Source organism: Siphateles boraxobius, unplaced genomic scaffold, assembly GCF_051911475.1.
Source record: "Siphateles boraxobius isolate OS27281-9 unplaced genomic scaffold, OSU_SipBor_1 24, whole genome shotgun sequence".
Taxonomy (NCBI): Eukaryota; Metazoa; Chordata; class Actinopteri; order Cypriniformes; family Leuciscidae; genus Siphateles; species Siphateles boraxobius.
In genome coordinates this window covers 7,983,199-7,997,428 of record NW_027508855.1, presented here as the reverse complement: position 1 = coordinate 7,997,428, position 14,230 = coordinate 7,983,199, and the positions used below count along the sequence as shown (strand labels likewise).

The window sequence follows — 14,230 nt, the reverse complement described above, 5'->3', positions numbered from 1 at the left end:
AAAAGAAGGGGCCAAAATTGAGTGAATCCAGCTGGAGCCAAATCCACTAAATCCATTAAAACCAGTAAGGCTTGTTATGATGTTTGTAGAATATGAATATGTTTGTTGGCAAATGAGTGAGCAGACTAACCTTACTCCCAGAGTCTTTGGTCCCACATTCACCCTTATCGTACCACCACTTGTTTTTCAGCTTGTCTAAGATGCCTTGTTCACTGAGTTTCAACACTGCAAGGTTTACAGGAGTTCTTCACGAGGGGAAATAACATAAATAACATGGCACCATTATGTTATTTTATGTTATTAAAACTTAAACCTACCGAATATCTGTTAACCAAAGCGATACTGTAGGACACCTGGCCTTGTGCTGTTGATATCGTAGACAGCGAAAGAATAAGAGAGGGAGAGATGGAGAGAGAGAGAGGGAATGCAGGCAGGGCTAGCCTCAGTGTTACCTTTGACCTGGCAGTGCTACCTACTGTTATCGCTTTGAGTAATCGGCACTCACTGTTCCAACAGAGGCAGAGAGAGTAACCATGGTAACACAGCCAAATAGAGCATTATTACAAAGAGCATTGGGCAGATGAGTTTGGTTATTGTAATTGTAGTGTGAATGCAGCTTTTCTAACCCAGTATTCAGCAAGCCGGATCCATCGGGAGAAAAAACCCTTACTTGACTAACAGATAAACAGGACCCAGCAGTCAGAAGGGGAACCGGTCTGCGGTGGGTGAGGGCTGAAGCCAAACATCTTACAAACAAAAACACCAAGCCCTTATGAAAGTCAGCATATAAATAATAAACAGAATATTAATATTCGCTGGACCTTCGTAGATATTTGCATAACGCATCCTATGGCAAATTTTATTTGTAAAAAAACATTAGTTTAAACAAAAGCAGACAAAATAAGGAAATGGAAACGAAGATGTTACTATTCCTTCTGGACATTTCCGTTTGTAAGATGTTAGTATGTCATCAGCAGGACTGCTGGGAAACTCAGTTTATTTTCCTTCTGCTAAATGATGAGAGTTGTAATCCAGCAAAGCAAATATACCATACTTACCACCGTGACACAAGGCAGCTTCGGACCTCGAATGGTTTGACACCCGACGAATAATACCTTGAAAGAATGAGATCTGTTTATGGAGAGATGGACCTGTTGCTCGAGTACATTCAACTCGTATTTACTGTATGTTTACTTATATTATAATTGAAAATCCATACTTTATTCAATGCAACAGCACTGTACAAATATGGTTTCTCCAATTTTATCCCAAATTTTAAAAAAATTACTAAATATTGTTCCTACTGTACTTCAACAGCGTGCTCTCGTCAGAATGAAGTGGCCATGGTTAAATTCTGTTTTCAGCATACACAGGTTTGAGAGTACATGACTATGATGTGCTTCAAAGAACTCAGAAGTGTGTCAAATCGCCAACAGCTAAAAAAAAGTTTTTTTCAGTAATCCATATGTAAAAAACAGGGCCCTGATTCCTACATTCATGAATACATCCTACTGTATTGGGGTGGATTTTAACCACTGTTTCTGTACTGTACTGTACTGTACTGTGTGTTTACTCAGTAAAGCTTTATGCTGTATGTGTTGGAGTTTTCTCTATATTTGCAGTGAACCAGCTTTTTTTAATTTTGCTATGTGTACTAATAATAGTATAATATACTTGCTGGGTTTGCTGAATTACTCCATTCATGCATTTTGGATCATTTTGGATCAGACAGGTCAATAAATGAGAAACATGCAGTTGTGATGTCATAAGAGACTAGACACCCTCCACCCAGCATGCTCAACTTATCAATGCACGGACTCGGCGCCCACCTTCCTCTGAGTTTTTAGAGCTCAGGCGCCACTCATGAGAGATAGCCAATTACTACAGTGAACCCGCTTTTGAAGACCAATCAGGACAGAGTGGGGCTACCTTGCCCTTATGATAGGCTGAACACAGGGTGACCATTCTGCAGGCACAGGGGCTAAAGAAAAGTGGCCATAAATTAATTTAGAAGTGTGTGTGTGTGAGTATAATGAATTTGTGCTTGTTCGTGGTTTTCTGTGCATTTGTATGCAGATGAAAATGTGCGTTTAGTGAATCTAAAATACGGCACCAGATCTTTCACCACCTTTGATATCTAGGAGTGTTTAATTAGAATTCTCACGTTTTCCTGTGATGTTTTAGTTCCTTCAGGACTGTCTGTCCCAGTGGTCTTATATTTTTTCTTTAATCACACCAACAAGGGAGTTATGGCTTTTCCATGGATTACACACCAATTCAGGGAATAATCTGAAAGAGCTAGCGGCTCCAAAAGGATTTGCATACTTGAAGCAGGGAGTTGGCCAAAGACCAAAGATGGTGTCTTTAAAAAAAAAATCTGTCATCTGACTATTTGATTGGAGATGTGAAGATACCAAAAATCTTCGCACTTCTCTTTTTTCACCACCAGAAATATGACACTAACAAACAGACACTCGACATATAGTGCCCTCCAGATGTTTGAAAACACCATAGGCATAGTGATTTGGACAATATCAGCATAAATACTTGTCATATGTGAAGACTTGGCATTGACAAGGGACAACACAAACTGAAAAAAACTACATTATATTAACTAAAATAAATATTATTATAGCTATTTTTAAATCTCTAAACTGTGTTGTAATTGGTCTGTTGTGCACTAACCATAATAGGCAATCAATTGGTAAAGCTATGAAGACATGCTGACCCAATAATCTGCAAAAAAAAGAAACTTGAGTTAAGTTTATCCAGTATTAAGGCCTTTTAGGACTGTGGCGTCCATATATTGCCATTAATATTTAATTAAGAACAAATTTATTATTTCTGGTCTTCAATGATAACTGCAAGTTACTTGAATGCATTTACACCAAAATATTTTACATTCATGTTGATATTGTCCAAAAATGCCACTTTACCTAGGGCATTTCCAAATTTTTAGAGGGTATTGTAAACTGCAACCTGAACACGTAATCATAACTACGCTAAACTACAGCTCCAAAACTAGGGATCATTTACCTAGAAATGAAAATCCTGTCATCACTTACTCTCCCTCATGTCAATCCAAACCTGTATGGCTTACTTTCTTTTGCAGAACACAAAAGTAACACCTCTTTGGAGCACACTAGCACAGTAAATGATGACAGAATTAAAATTTTTGGGTGAACTATCCCTTAACATAATAATAAACATCAAATAGGCTCATCAAATTCTCTGTGCTACAGACATCCATTTTCCAGAGCAGTTGTGGTCTTTTTTGCACTGTCTATTAGATCCCCATTCATCTCTATTTTTTCTTTCTGTTGATAGCCATTAGATCCTGGAGCCTTGGTATACACAAACAACACTACATTTTGTGATGGTTTGATGTTACAGATCAGAGGAGAGCCAGAGAGGGCCTAGCCTATTCTACCTAGAACAAAACCGCTTGTTTTACCACACAAACAAACCCGCGAAGCAGGTTCGCAAGAACCTAACCATCCTAATAAGCTGCGCTCTCGGTGACCCTGACCTCACTCTACACATCCACCCACCCAAGTCTTTATTCCTCTCCTCCTCTGCTTCCATTCCTCCATTAGCCAAGTAAAGGGTCACATCTGATCACAGTTTGCCTTATTACATTATCTCCAAAAAACATTACATTAGCGGCGCTGACAGTAACTGCGGCTGTCGCAGTGGTGCTAATGTCCTCAGATCATTAAGCTCAGTTTGCTCGTGTCCACCCCTGAGGGTCACGGTACTGTTGCCGGAGGTCATGGGTCACAGCCTTGCCGATTACTCGTAGCTAGGAAATGGTTGTTTGGGTGAGATTGAGGCTGACCTTCGAGTCCCCTCCCCCGCTGCCGCACTCTCCCTTGTCGTACCACCATTTATTTTTCAGCTTGTCCAGCAGGCCCTGCTCATTCAGCTTTAACACCGCCAGGTTTACAGCACTTCTTCAAACGATAAACACATAGCTCGTAAGAAAAGGGACAGGTTCGTGAGAAATCTAATGAGACTGCAGCAACTGGCAGTTGCTCTTTCGTTAGGGGTCAATACAAAGGAGAGACCGGTTAACTGGTGAAGTGGTTGGACCGTTTGATTGGTTAATTGCGTCAGCTACTGGGTACAGACAGAAGCATGTATGCAAGTGAGGTGTGTGTAGTGCCGAGTGGAGAGAGAAAAACAGGAAGTGAGAGAAAGAAAAAGAGGTTGAGTGCTAGTGAGTGATGGGAAGGATGCAAGGACATTCCGTTGCCAGGAGGACAAGAAACAGTTTATGGCATGACATGCATGGAAGCAGGCAGAACAACGCCAGTGCAGAGAAAAAAACCCGAATCCAACCACACAAATATTACAGAACTGCAATCACAGCACAAAGCAAAGGACAGAGAAGATTAAAAAGGAGGAGCAGGACAGGAGAAAAGGGTGTAGGAAATCAACAGCAACAGGCATCACACTGTAAAAATGGACTGTAATTAACAAGTTAAATTTCATTTCTGTTGAGAGAAACACGGTAAAACATTAACACAACAGACATAACTAAAAAAAAAAAAAAACTTGACGCACAAGACACGATTACCTTGTCATTTACCGCAAGAGAAAGAGAGACAAGTAGAGTGATAAACAAAAAAGAATGAAAAAGAGTTTGAGGTAGAGAGATTGAGAAAAGGTAGAAGGGTGAGAGAATAAGAATGAAAAACAAAACATGAAGACAGAGAGAAGAGAGAGATGGTGGAATCAGGGTAGGTGGAATACTATAACAACAGAGGGAATTGTTATATTATTCCACCCACCTTAATGCCGACCCTTTGGGCGTGGCCACACCGTAGCCCTTGGAGTCCAGGTTCCCTCCCACCTTCATAGTGTCGCAAGGCTTTCTCTGCTCGATGTATTCGTTCATCGTGGACTCAAGCAGGAACGCAAACTTCCCTTTTGACTTGCGCACGCGAGCCACTCCGTCGGGGGTGGTCTTAACGAACACGGAAGGCTCGGCGGACTTCATGTAGGACCACATCTTCTCGTAGACGGCGATCTTTGAACGCTGAAAGAGAAAAAAGAAAGGAAATTAATGGAAAGGTTAGGAAAGATAGAAATGTGTTCTGTGGAGGTTCAGAGAGATATAAATGGGTTTTATTACATTTTACAGGTTAAAATGTCTTCTCAGCAAGGGATGGACTGGGACTGGGACCTACACTGGCCCATCACAAGCCACTACTGATAATTCTCCACTATATTATTAGAAAATAGCTCATTTTTGTTACATATATATCCTGTATTCCAGGAGCATTTGTAGCTTTTCATCAGTACACAGGCAGTACCCTGTCATATGCTATGATCTGCCATTTAAATGCTCATTAGATTTAAAACCAATAAACATAATTAAAATCAAGAAACATTGATTTAAACTTGACCTACAAACTTCTGGTATATAAATGCACGTGTGAATGTGTTTTTCTTGAGTTTCAGGTGTCTTACAACATGTACATCCCTCCCCACACACATTGTCAACTAAAGACCTCAAAGTCTCCTCTCAATGAGTCTTTTGTACAAAATCCTTCAGGGACTTTTGATCTTGGAGCCTCCTAAACCTGACAAGAGCAGAGTATAAAATCATAGAAGAAAATTAAGAGCTCTTAAAATAATCACTGCAAAGTTCCTTCAGATTCTCTAGAGGAAGAAACATCTGCCATGCTTGCCCGTCCAAGGCTTTTCCTTTCAGTGACATTACAAACAAGCCCTGTCTCTGGAGTTAAAGTACATGACTATATTAAGAAAAAAACTCAGCATTTCAACACACAGTTCTCCAACACAACATCCTCACACTCAGAATGCACAGAATGAATGAAAGAAAGAAAAGATAAATTATGGTTGTACTAACACTTGTAATTCTTCTGTACTTCTGCATTTGATGTAAGGGACTGTTCGTTTTTTATTTAAGGGGCCACCGGAGGAGTTTTGAGATCTGTAGTCAAAAAAGACTTGACCCTCCCTTCGCCAGTAATACATTTTTCTATGACCTTCCAAAATGATTGTGAAAAAACGCATGACCCTCCCCTGGAAAAAGGCATGACATCTTTGCGCTTGACTAACGACTAAAATCCTGCTTTCTCATCTTAATAAGGCTGTAACGATAGACCAAACCTACAATTCGGTTCGTATCATGATTTTTTATTTTAGATTTAAAAAAAAAAAATCATGTTTTCGGTGCTGATGCAGTGGTGAAGCGTTCATGTAACAAGGGTGACGCTCCCAATAAAGTATCTTAAAGCTGCCACAAAGAACCGGCAAAAGTAATGATTATGAATATGTCAAATATAGCAAGGAGAGCTTTTAATTGTTTATTAATAAACAAGGTTTTTCTGTGTCAGTGTGTCGGCTTCAAGATGAAGTTGACGATGCTGACTCGATCTTCACAGATTTCATACGGATTACATAAGCAGAGAGCAGTCTGTTTTTCGTATTTAAATGTTCTGTTTAAAAGTAGACATCAAGCTTTATATATTTCTCAAGTCTGTGAGGCAAGTTCGCTGCATGAGTTTCGGTTCATTTATGAGACAAGAGTCCAGTTCACGCGCCGGCGACTCCGTGTCATGATGATCTATTTTCTACTATATTTACTTGTTATTTATTAAATCCAGGCAATTGGTTGATGAAACATTAATTAAAATTAAGATACAATTAATAAAAAACGAAACTTACTTTAAAGAAAAGCTTGGTGCTTTCTGAAGTCGCTTTCAGAGCGGTCATGTCCGTAACGGAGAACTGTCACGTCCGTAACATTGTTTTTTTCCTCATAAATGCGAACACGAAAAATGAATTAAAAAATAATATTTTATGTTCTGTGGAGGCCGACCCTTCTTCATCCGGTTATTAGCCTACTTTTGTTTTGCGCAGTGTAGCCTAATTCGTAGAATTATTAAAAAATATTTTGCCACCTAAAAGTTAAAGATTTGTTGTGTCACGTCACATGTGTATTTCACTCATATTAAATATAAAACGCATGTGTAGACTGATATTTTTCTAATGTCTTGACTCCTTTATTAAGGGGGTATGGATATATAAACAGACGTTTCAGTAGCATATTAAATGCATTTTCTGATAATTTATATTTCAAGTTTTGACTGCAAATGTCACGTCCATTGGAATTGCCCAATTTTAAAGAATTTATCCTCAACTCGTTTTTGGTGTAGGTCTGCGTACTTTATTATGTTAACTTCAAATAATTCTAATAGTAATTTAAAAATGTGGTAGCCCTACGTCTAACACATCACACTCCACTGTTATGGTTTCAATTTCATTAGATTTACTCACTAACATTGTTGTGGAAACACAATAAGAATGGAAACTAAAATATGGTAGTATCGTACAGCGCACATTCTATCAGCTGCAGTTCTGGCAACTCAGTCCCAATACACTCAACGTACATTCATATCACATGTTAATGCCGCGGTAGAGTTACACTCACAGGCACTCATTCGCAATAACAAAAGTTCATTATTTGCTCGTGCTTTAAAGCTATGGCGGGGAATTTTATTGGGGTTCTGTACATGATGCACTTTTTCTGAGCGTGTACTGAAGTGCGCGCGCACTGTCAGACGGCGCCAAACTGGATTTTTGTTGGGTCAGACCCATCTGATAGCGATAGGGGATCGAGACCGAGAGAGCTACATAAAGCTACATGGAAAAAATATGCACCAAACAAGCCACTTTGAAATGTTGCTGTTTTCATGAATACAAAAGTTGGGTGACCCTCCCCCTAGGCTAAAAAAAGTTGAATGACCCTCCCCTCAACAAAGAATAAAAAGACATGACCCTCCCCTATTTTCCTCCGGTGGCCCTTTCCATAAATACCGAACGGTCCCTAAATCAAAACTTAAGTTTCATAAACCAAAGTATTCTGTGTCCATATCTTGTGAGACTTGATATAAATGGCTATGTAGCGGACAGTATATCTCTGGGGTAAACACACACACACACACACCTAAATTTATTAGGACAGATCCACACACTCCTGCTTTTATAGGACACAGTTTTACACACATACACTCACAAGTATCGTGCATGCAAGTAGGTTAACTTGACCTACACACAGCTGGTGTATGAGGTGAATGTGTTTTTCTTGCGTTTTCAGGCACAGACTGTAGAATTCAAAGGGGGAAGTGTGCAATTTCTGTGCCACTGGTGACACAAAACAAATGCAAAAATAATGACTCTTTTCAGACCATGATGAACATATAGGGCCCTATCTTGCACCCGGCGCAAATGACTTTGTACACTGACGCATGTATCGTTCCTATTTTGCACCCGCGCAAAGCGGACTTTTCCCTCCACAGACACACGTCGGTTAACTAAGAAATACACTTGCGCTCCGCGGGGCGGTTCAGCGCAAAGAGGAGGTGTGTTCCGGCGCAAACTTTCCCTCATGCTATTTTGCTGTTCTATAAAACAATTGCTCCACTGACCAGAAAAAACCTAGTCTAAAGTCAATGGCACGTTGCGCGTACATTCAGATGCTATTTTAAGCGCGCATGCTTGGCCATAATACAGAGTGTGAACAACGTGCATTCACTATAGATGATTCTCTCATCTACACAGATGCATTTAACTTTTTGCAAATTATACATTATTATAAGGAAAAATATTAAAACACGAGGGAAATCATTGTTGTGTCCATGACAATGGGGAAAATAGGCATAAAGCTTACACATTTACCCAAATTATTATATGCATGTTTAACCGAAGCTAATTTGGGTAGGTTTCTCCCATCCCCAATGTCACTTCTCTTTCTTTTCAGCCCTGACGAGAACATCGATCTCCTCGGCTGAGAACCGATTCTGAAGCGCGCCTGGTAAATGCGCCGTTATAATAGTATTGCGCCATGGAACAAGCGCACCTCGTTCATCATGCTCTTAAAGGGAATGTGATATAAAGCTCTTATTGGTTTGTTTTTTACCGTTACGCCCAAACCACACCTATGAATAATGAAGCTACTTCAGACCAACCCCTTTTAGATTTGTGCCAGGCGCAAGTGGCATTTATCCCGCCGGGAAAATAGCAACAGCGCCGGGATCCGCCCACAAAGTTACTTGCGCTTTGCGCTTTGACACTTGCGTTTCAGATCGTTAAAATAGGGCCCCTAGTCCCAATTTACACTATTAGATGAGTGATTATTCCCAAAAATGCAATCAGTCATTTAAAATTTACACAACCTTTCAAAAGTTTGGGGTTGGTACAATTTTTTTATATAAGTCTCCCGTTATTTGATAAAAAATACAGTAAAAATGTTTATATAATATTTAAATAATAGTTTTCTTTAATATATATATATTCGATTCGAACCCGGGTCTCTCACACCAAAGGCATGTGTCTTATCCACTGCGCCATCACCACCCCGGTCACATGATCCTTCAAATATCATTCTAATATGCACTTATTATCAATTGTAAATGTTGTGATGCTTAATATTTTTGTGTGGAAACTGATACTTGATTTTTTTGTCAAGTCAAGTCTAGGGATTCACCGATATGAACATTTTGGCCGATACCGATAATTCATTATATATGAGAGCCGATGACCGATACACTGGCCGATAAATCTAAATCCAAATTTGTATAAAATTTTGAGAGCCTGATTACAAAAACAAAAGTCTCACCATTAAAAGACATGTCCCAAGCACAAATTGACGATGTCATTATACTTTTATGTAGCCTATATCACAGATTTTCCACTGCTCATGTTGCACTTAACTGTATTTTCCTTTTTGAAGGGATTCCAATCATATTTCAGCAAATTCAAAAGCATCATGGCGAACAGTGCGCATCAGAAATGTCACAGCTGAAGGCAATAATATTATTTATTGACTTTAATATATCGGCCAAATTTTCTTATTGGGCCGATAATGATAACAGTAAAAAAATAACATATATTGGCCGATACCGATATGGTGTCCGATATATCATGCATCACTAGTCAAGTTTAAGTCACCCTTATTTAAATAGCGCTTTTTACAATACAGATTCAAAGCAGCTTTACAGTGATAACAGGAAAATACTGCAACAAAGTTTGTTTCGGCTGTACAGCAGATCTAAAAGAAAATAGTAAAAGAAAATCTGAAACAATGTAAATGTCTTCAACATAACGTTTGATCAATTTAATGCATCCTTGCTAAATAAAATAGTCATATGGGCCTCTTTACGATAATTTTATGGAGTTTTTGAAATATCTTTTTTTTAAAAAGGGTCAGACCTCACTCATTTTAATTCCATTGAAAAGAGTACCAGCACACCAAATTCTCCTTTTGTATTCCATGGAAGAAATAAAGTCATCAATTTTGGAATGACATGAGGGTGATTATTCCTTTAAATCCCCTTACTTGTGGGGTCCGTTTGACTGCCACAATATATGCACATTGTTTTTTCTATGTAAAAACCTAAACTCAAACCAGCATCACCATCTAATAAGTTGAATTGTCTTCATTACTTGCTAGTATAGACTGGAAACATAACTCAATTCTATTGACATGAGTTTTTTTTATTTCTGAAATAATAAGTTATGAACACAAGGTGGAGACTGTCTCCACATCACATTCAGTCAGACATTCACATGTGTCAGCTGCTCTCCTGTCATCTCTGCTCTGATCCAGTGGGTTAGCAGATGACAACTCATGAAAGAGAGCAGAGCAGAAGGGCATCTCATTTCATGTGTTCTCTCTCTAAAACTCTGACTCCAACCACTCTATAGGGGGTCTGCGACGTGACAGTGACTGTGAGTGACTGATTAAGTGCGTGCATGAGTGTGTGCACATGTAAATCTGCTTTCACACACACGCAGCATTAGCGAGTAATCGTGACATTAAGGTGAAATGACAGGATGAGCTCATCAGCAGTGTTGTATCTGGGTCATCTTAAAACTGCCCTGTTCCCTGTCATCTCAAAACACATGGACAGACACAAACACACACTCTGCCCCCTGGCTACCTCACTTGAAAACAGTATATGGCAAAGATTCAGTAAAACATGTTTTCAGTCAAAGATGGTGGCATGTCTGTGATGACATGTCTTTGTCAGATTGCCAGAAGTCTGTCATTATATTTTATTGTCAGAATTTCTTGCAGGTAAATGCACACAAATATGTGCTTTCCTTTAGATTACTTAGTTTAGTATTAAAGTTCTTTAACACCATGTACACCAGACGTGAGCAGCCTGATGCAACGTGACCAAAGCAAATAGAACCCATAATACGCAATAAGAACCCATAATAATCAGTGATGCTGTCTACACTGGATCCGGCGCGCCACAAAAAATCCCGACAGTGAACTGATGTCCCGTTTTATTTCTGATGTAATCCAAGCACTCGCGCTACAACGAATAGATTTGCAACAGTCGCTTTGTTGGGTCTAGTGTACACATGCTTCAAGCTGTTGCGGTGCGACAACTGTCGTGTACGATGAAGACATTAGTAGTGATGTCCAGTTCACTAACTAATCGTTTTTCCCCCCGTTTTTTTTTTTTGTGAACTGGCCTAACCAGCTTACCAAATTGGTTTGAACTGTCTGAAACAGTTTGTGGCTTAAGTCAGCAAGTTAATCAATCAAAACTCACTTACAGACTTGTCCAACAGTACATAGAACTGAGAACAGTTTTTCGGGCATGTCCAACATGTTTCTGTTTCTGACTATTGCTTGCTTTAATAATAGAGTTGTGTATACATGACATCATTGTGTGGTTATGTAAACAAACTGGTGAATCGTTTTTTTAACCAGTTTATTGAAACGAAATGTCAGAAAAAAACAGTTTGCGGAAAAGAATCGGACTTCCCATCTCTAGGTGTTAGGCAACAATCATTTATATTCTTGCTCCTCTAATGTGTAAAGTAAGCAAATAGAGTATGACGTTTATGAATAGTCATCGTAGCAATATCACATACTCCCTCAATCCTATATATCAGTCTTTTTCAATCCTGTAACGAAGTCCCTTCCAATACTGCACATTTTGAATGTCTCCTTTAATTGACAAATTCAGTTCAGCTGCTATGGCTAAAAAGTTGAATAATGTACATTAGGATTTGTTCAGACAGGCAGAATTTTTTTTGGCACATCCTTTTAGTTATTTAGCAAGGATCCATTGAAGGCAGATTATGTAAGTTTCACAGCTAGAGGTCGCTTATTCAAAACAATAACAAAGGCATAGATTGATGCAGTGAATGAGCGTGTATTGATGGGAGTTGTCGTCTTTACCTCCACAAAAGAAGGAAAGTAATCCGAAGGGACTCAGGCAAAAATCCTTTTCATAGACGAGCTAATTTATTAAAGTTTTATTAACATTACTGTAGTATGAAGCAGGGCGGGGCCGAGAGCTGTGGGAGTGGAACAAGGCCAGTGGAGTGAATGCTAATGAGAGGTACCTGCGCGAGTCGCGACACACTGTTCTCGAGTCCCATGGAGGAGCTCCGGAACAGTCAGCTGCTGCCGTTATGTTTATTTTACAATCAATGTTATGTTTAATGTTTGCCTGTTTGGTTCTTCTTCCCTAAACTTGAACTTTGTTACAGTTACGTTGGATCACTTAAAATCACATTATTTTATTTTATTCTAAAGAAACAGCTGCAAGTGCTGAATTACAACTCAAACAGGTCACTTTATTCGAAAAATTAAAATTGTGGGGTAATCCAACTCTATTTTACTTGGTCAAAACAATCATACCAAAAATAAATTTGAGTGTGTTGAAAGTTATGTTAATGTTACTGGCTGGTATGAGATACTTGATGCACACTGCAGTAAGCTAGATCGATATTAGAATATCATATTAATAAAAGTTGGGTTACTTGTGTTGCAAAATGGCATACAATTCATTTTAAAGGGCCCCTATTATGCTATTTTAAAGTTTCCTAATGTTGTTGTGGAGTCTCCCACAACATGTTTACGTGCATCAAAGGTAAAAAAAAACTGTTTAATTTCCTCATAATATATATTTGCACATCATCACATTTTCAATGAGTCTCAAATGACTCGTCAAATGAATCAATCCCTCTAAATCCCTCCTTTCCGCGAGCTACTCTGTTCTGATTGGCCAGACAGCTCAGTCTGTTGTGATTGGTTTACCGTGTACAGTGCGTTGAAAACAAAAAAACGCCCATTGCCATAACAACGTCAGCTCTGCATGTCCTGAGGCTTCCTACACTGTAAACTAAACACAGAAACGAACGATGACGTCGATTTGACCATATTAATGCGAGCGCGAGTCCAATGGTGAAACATTGGAAGAACTAGTTATTTAACCCGAACCTCGATCGCAAGGACTACTTGAGCAGGACTCAGTGTTTCTCACACCAGTATTACTCAGTTTGAGCCACATTATAAGATGTTGCAACTGTAATTCCTCACCATCAGCATTAACAGTGCATGTCCGTCAACAAACCGATTATTTTACTTGTACTAATTTATTTACACAGTATTTTTCTAATATATTGTGGTGAATAGGTGGAAACTGTAACTGTAACTGTACATCAATAACAGTGCATGTATGCAATGTACATTAGCCAAGCTCTAGAGTGAATGATCTGATGTAACATAAATGTTGGTAAAACAAATATTTCCTCAATGTAGTGAGAACGACCGAAAATGTGCATTAATAGAAAGAGTTTTAGGTAATAGTGGCCCACAGCTGATTAGCAGAAGTATTTCAGTAAGACAGTGACAACATGAGTTAGCCAGTTAGCAGGAGACATACACAATATAAAACTCAAAACTAAGTATTTTGAACACCATCTTTCAAGAGCAAGCGGTTTGTGAATCCTGCTCTGAACTCTGAGATTTGAGAAGCAGTCGTCAGTAAAATTAAGGGAACACAGCAAAAGTTTAGGATTATACTGCTGTGATATCGTGGTAAAGATGAATTTTAACCACGGATTCTTCACATGCTCATCCTTGGGCAGTGAAAAAAAAACCTGGCTTTACCTTCACATTATAGAGCAGAGCGCAGTCTTCTCGAAATGATGCTATCAAGTATCCACAGGAATCAGCTGCAGGTTTGAGGTTCAAGTTTCCCTGGTGTCTGCGCGCGCTATAAGTGGCCGCGCAATATGCTAACGTTTCGTCTTGACGTCACAGCGAAACGGCTTATGACTCGTTTGAAAAACGATTCATTTCATTGACTCATTACATTACATTACTCATTCATTACAGTCGACTCTTACTTTTGAAAGACAATAACTTTATATACGGTGCACTTTC

General features: G+C 39.1%; 1 protein-coding gene across 4 annotated transcripts in view; it reads right to left on the bottom strand.

Moving 5' to 3' along the window:
* gria3a (glutamate receptor, ionotropic, AMPA 3a) overlaps nucleotides 1–14,230 on the bottom strand; it is a 54,336-nt gene that overhangs the window by 7,304 nt on the left and 32,802 nt on the right. The window contains exons 13-16 of one of the 4 annotated variants that reach the window (XM_077241163.1): nucleotides 4,794–5,041; nucleotides 3,839–3,953; nucleotides 318–364; nucleotides 131–245 (exon numbers count right to left, since the gene is read on the bottom strand). In XM_077241163.1, coding sequence (XP_077097278.1) covers nucleotides 131–245; nucleotides 318–364; nucleotides 3,839–3,953; nucleotides 4,794–5,041 — 525 coding nt within the window. The remainder of the gene's footprint in view (nucleotides 1–130; nucleotides 246–317; nucleotides 365–3,838; nucleotides 3,954–4,793; nucleotides 5,042–14,230) is intronic. The other 3 variants (XM_077241161.1, XM_077241162.1, XR_013206847.1) reach the window with 3 other exon arrangements.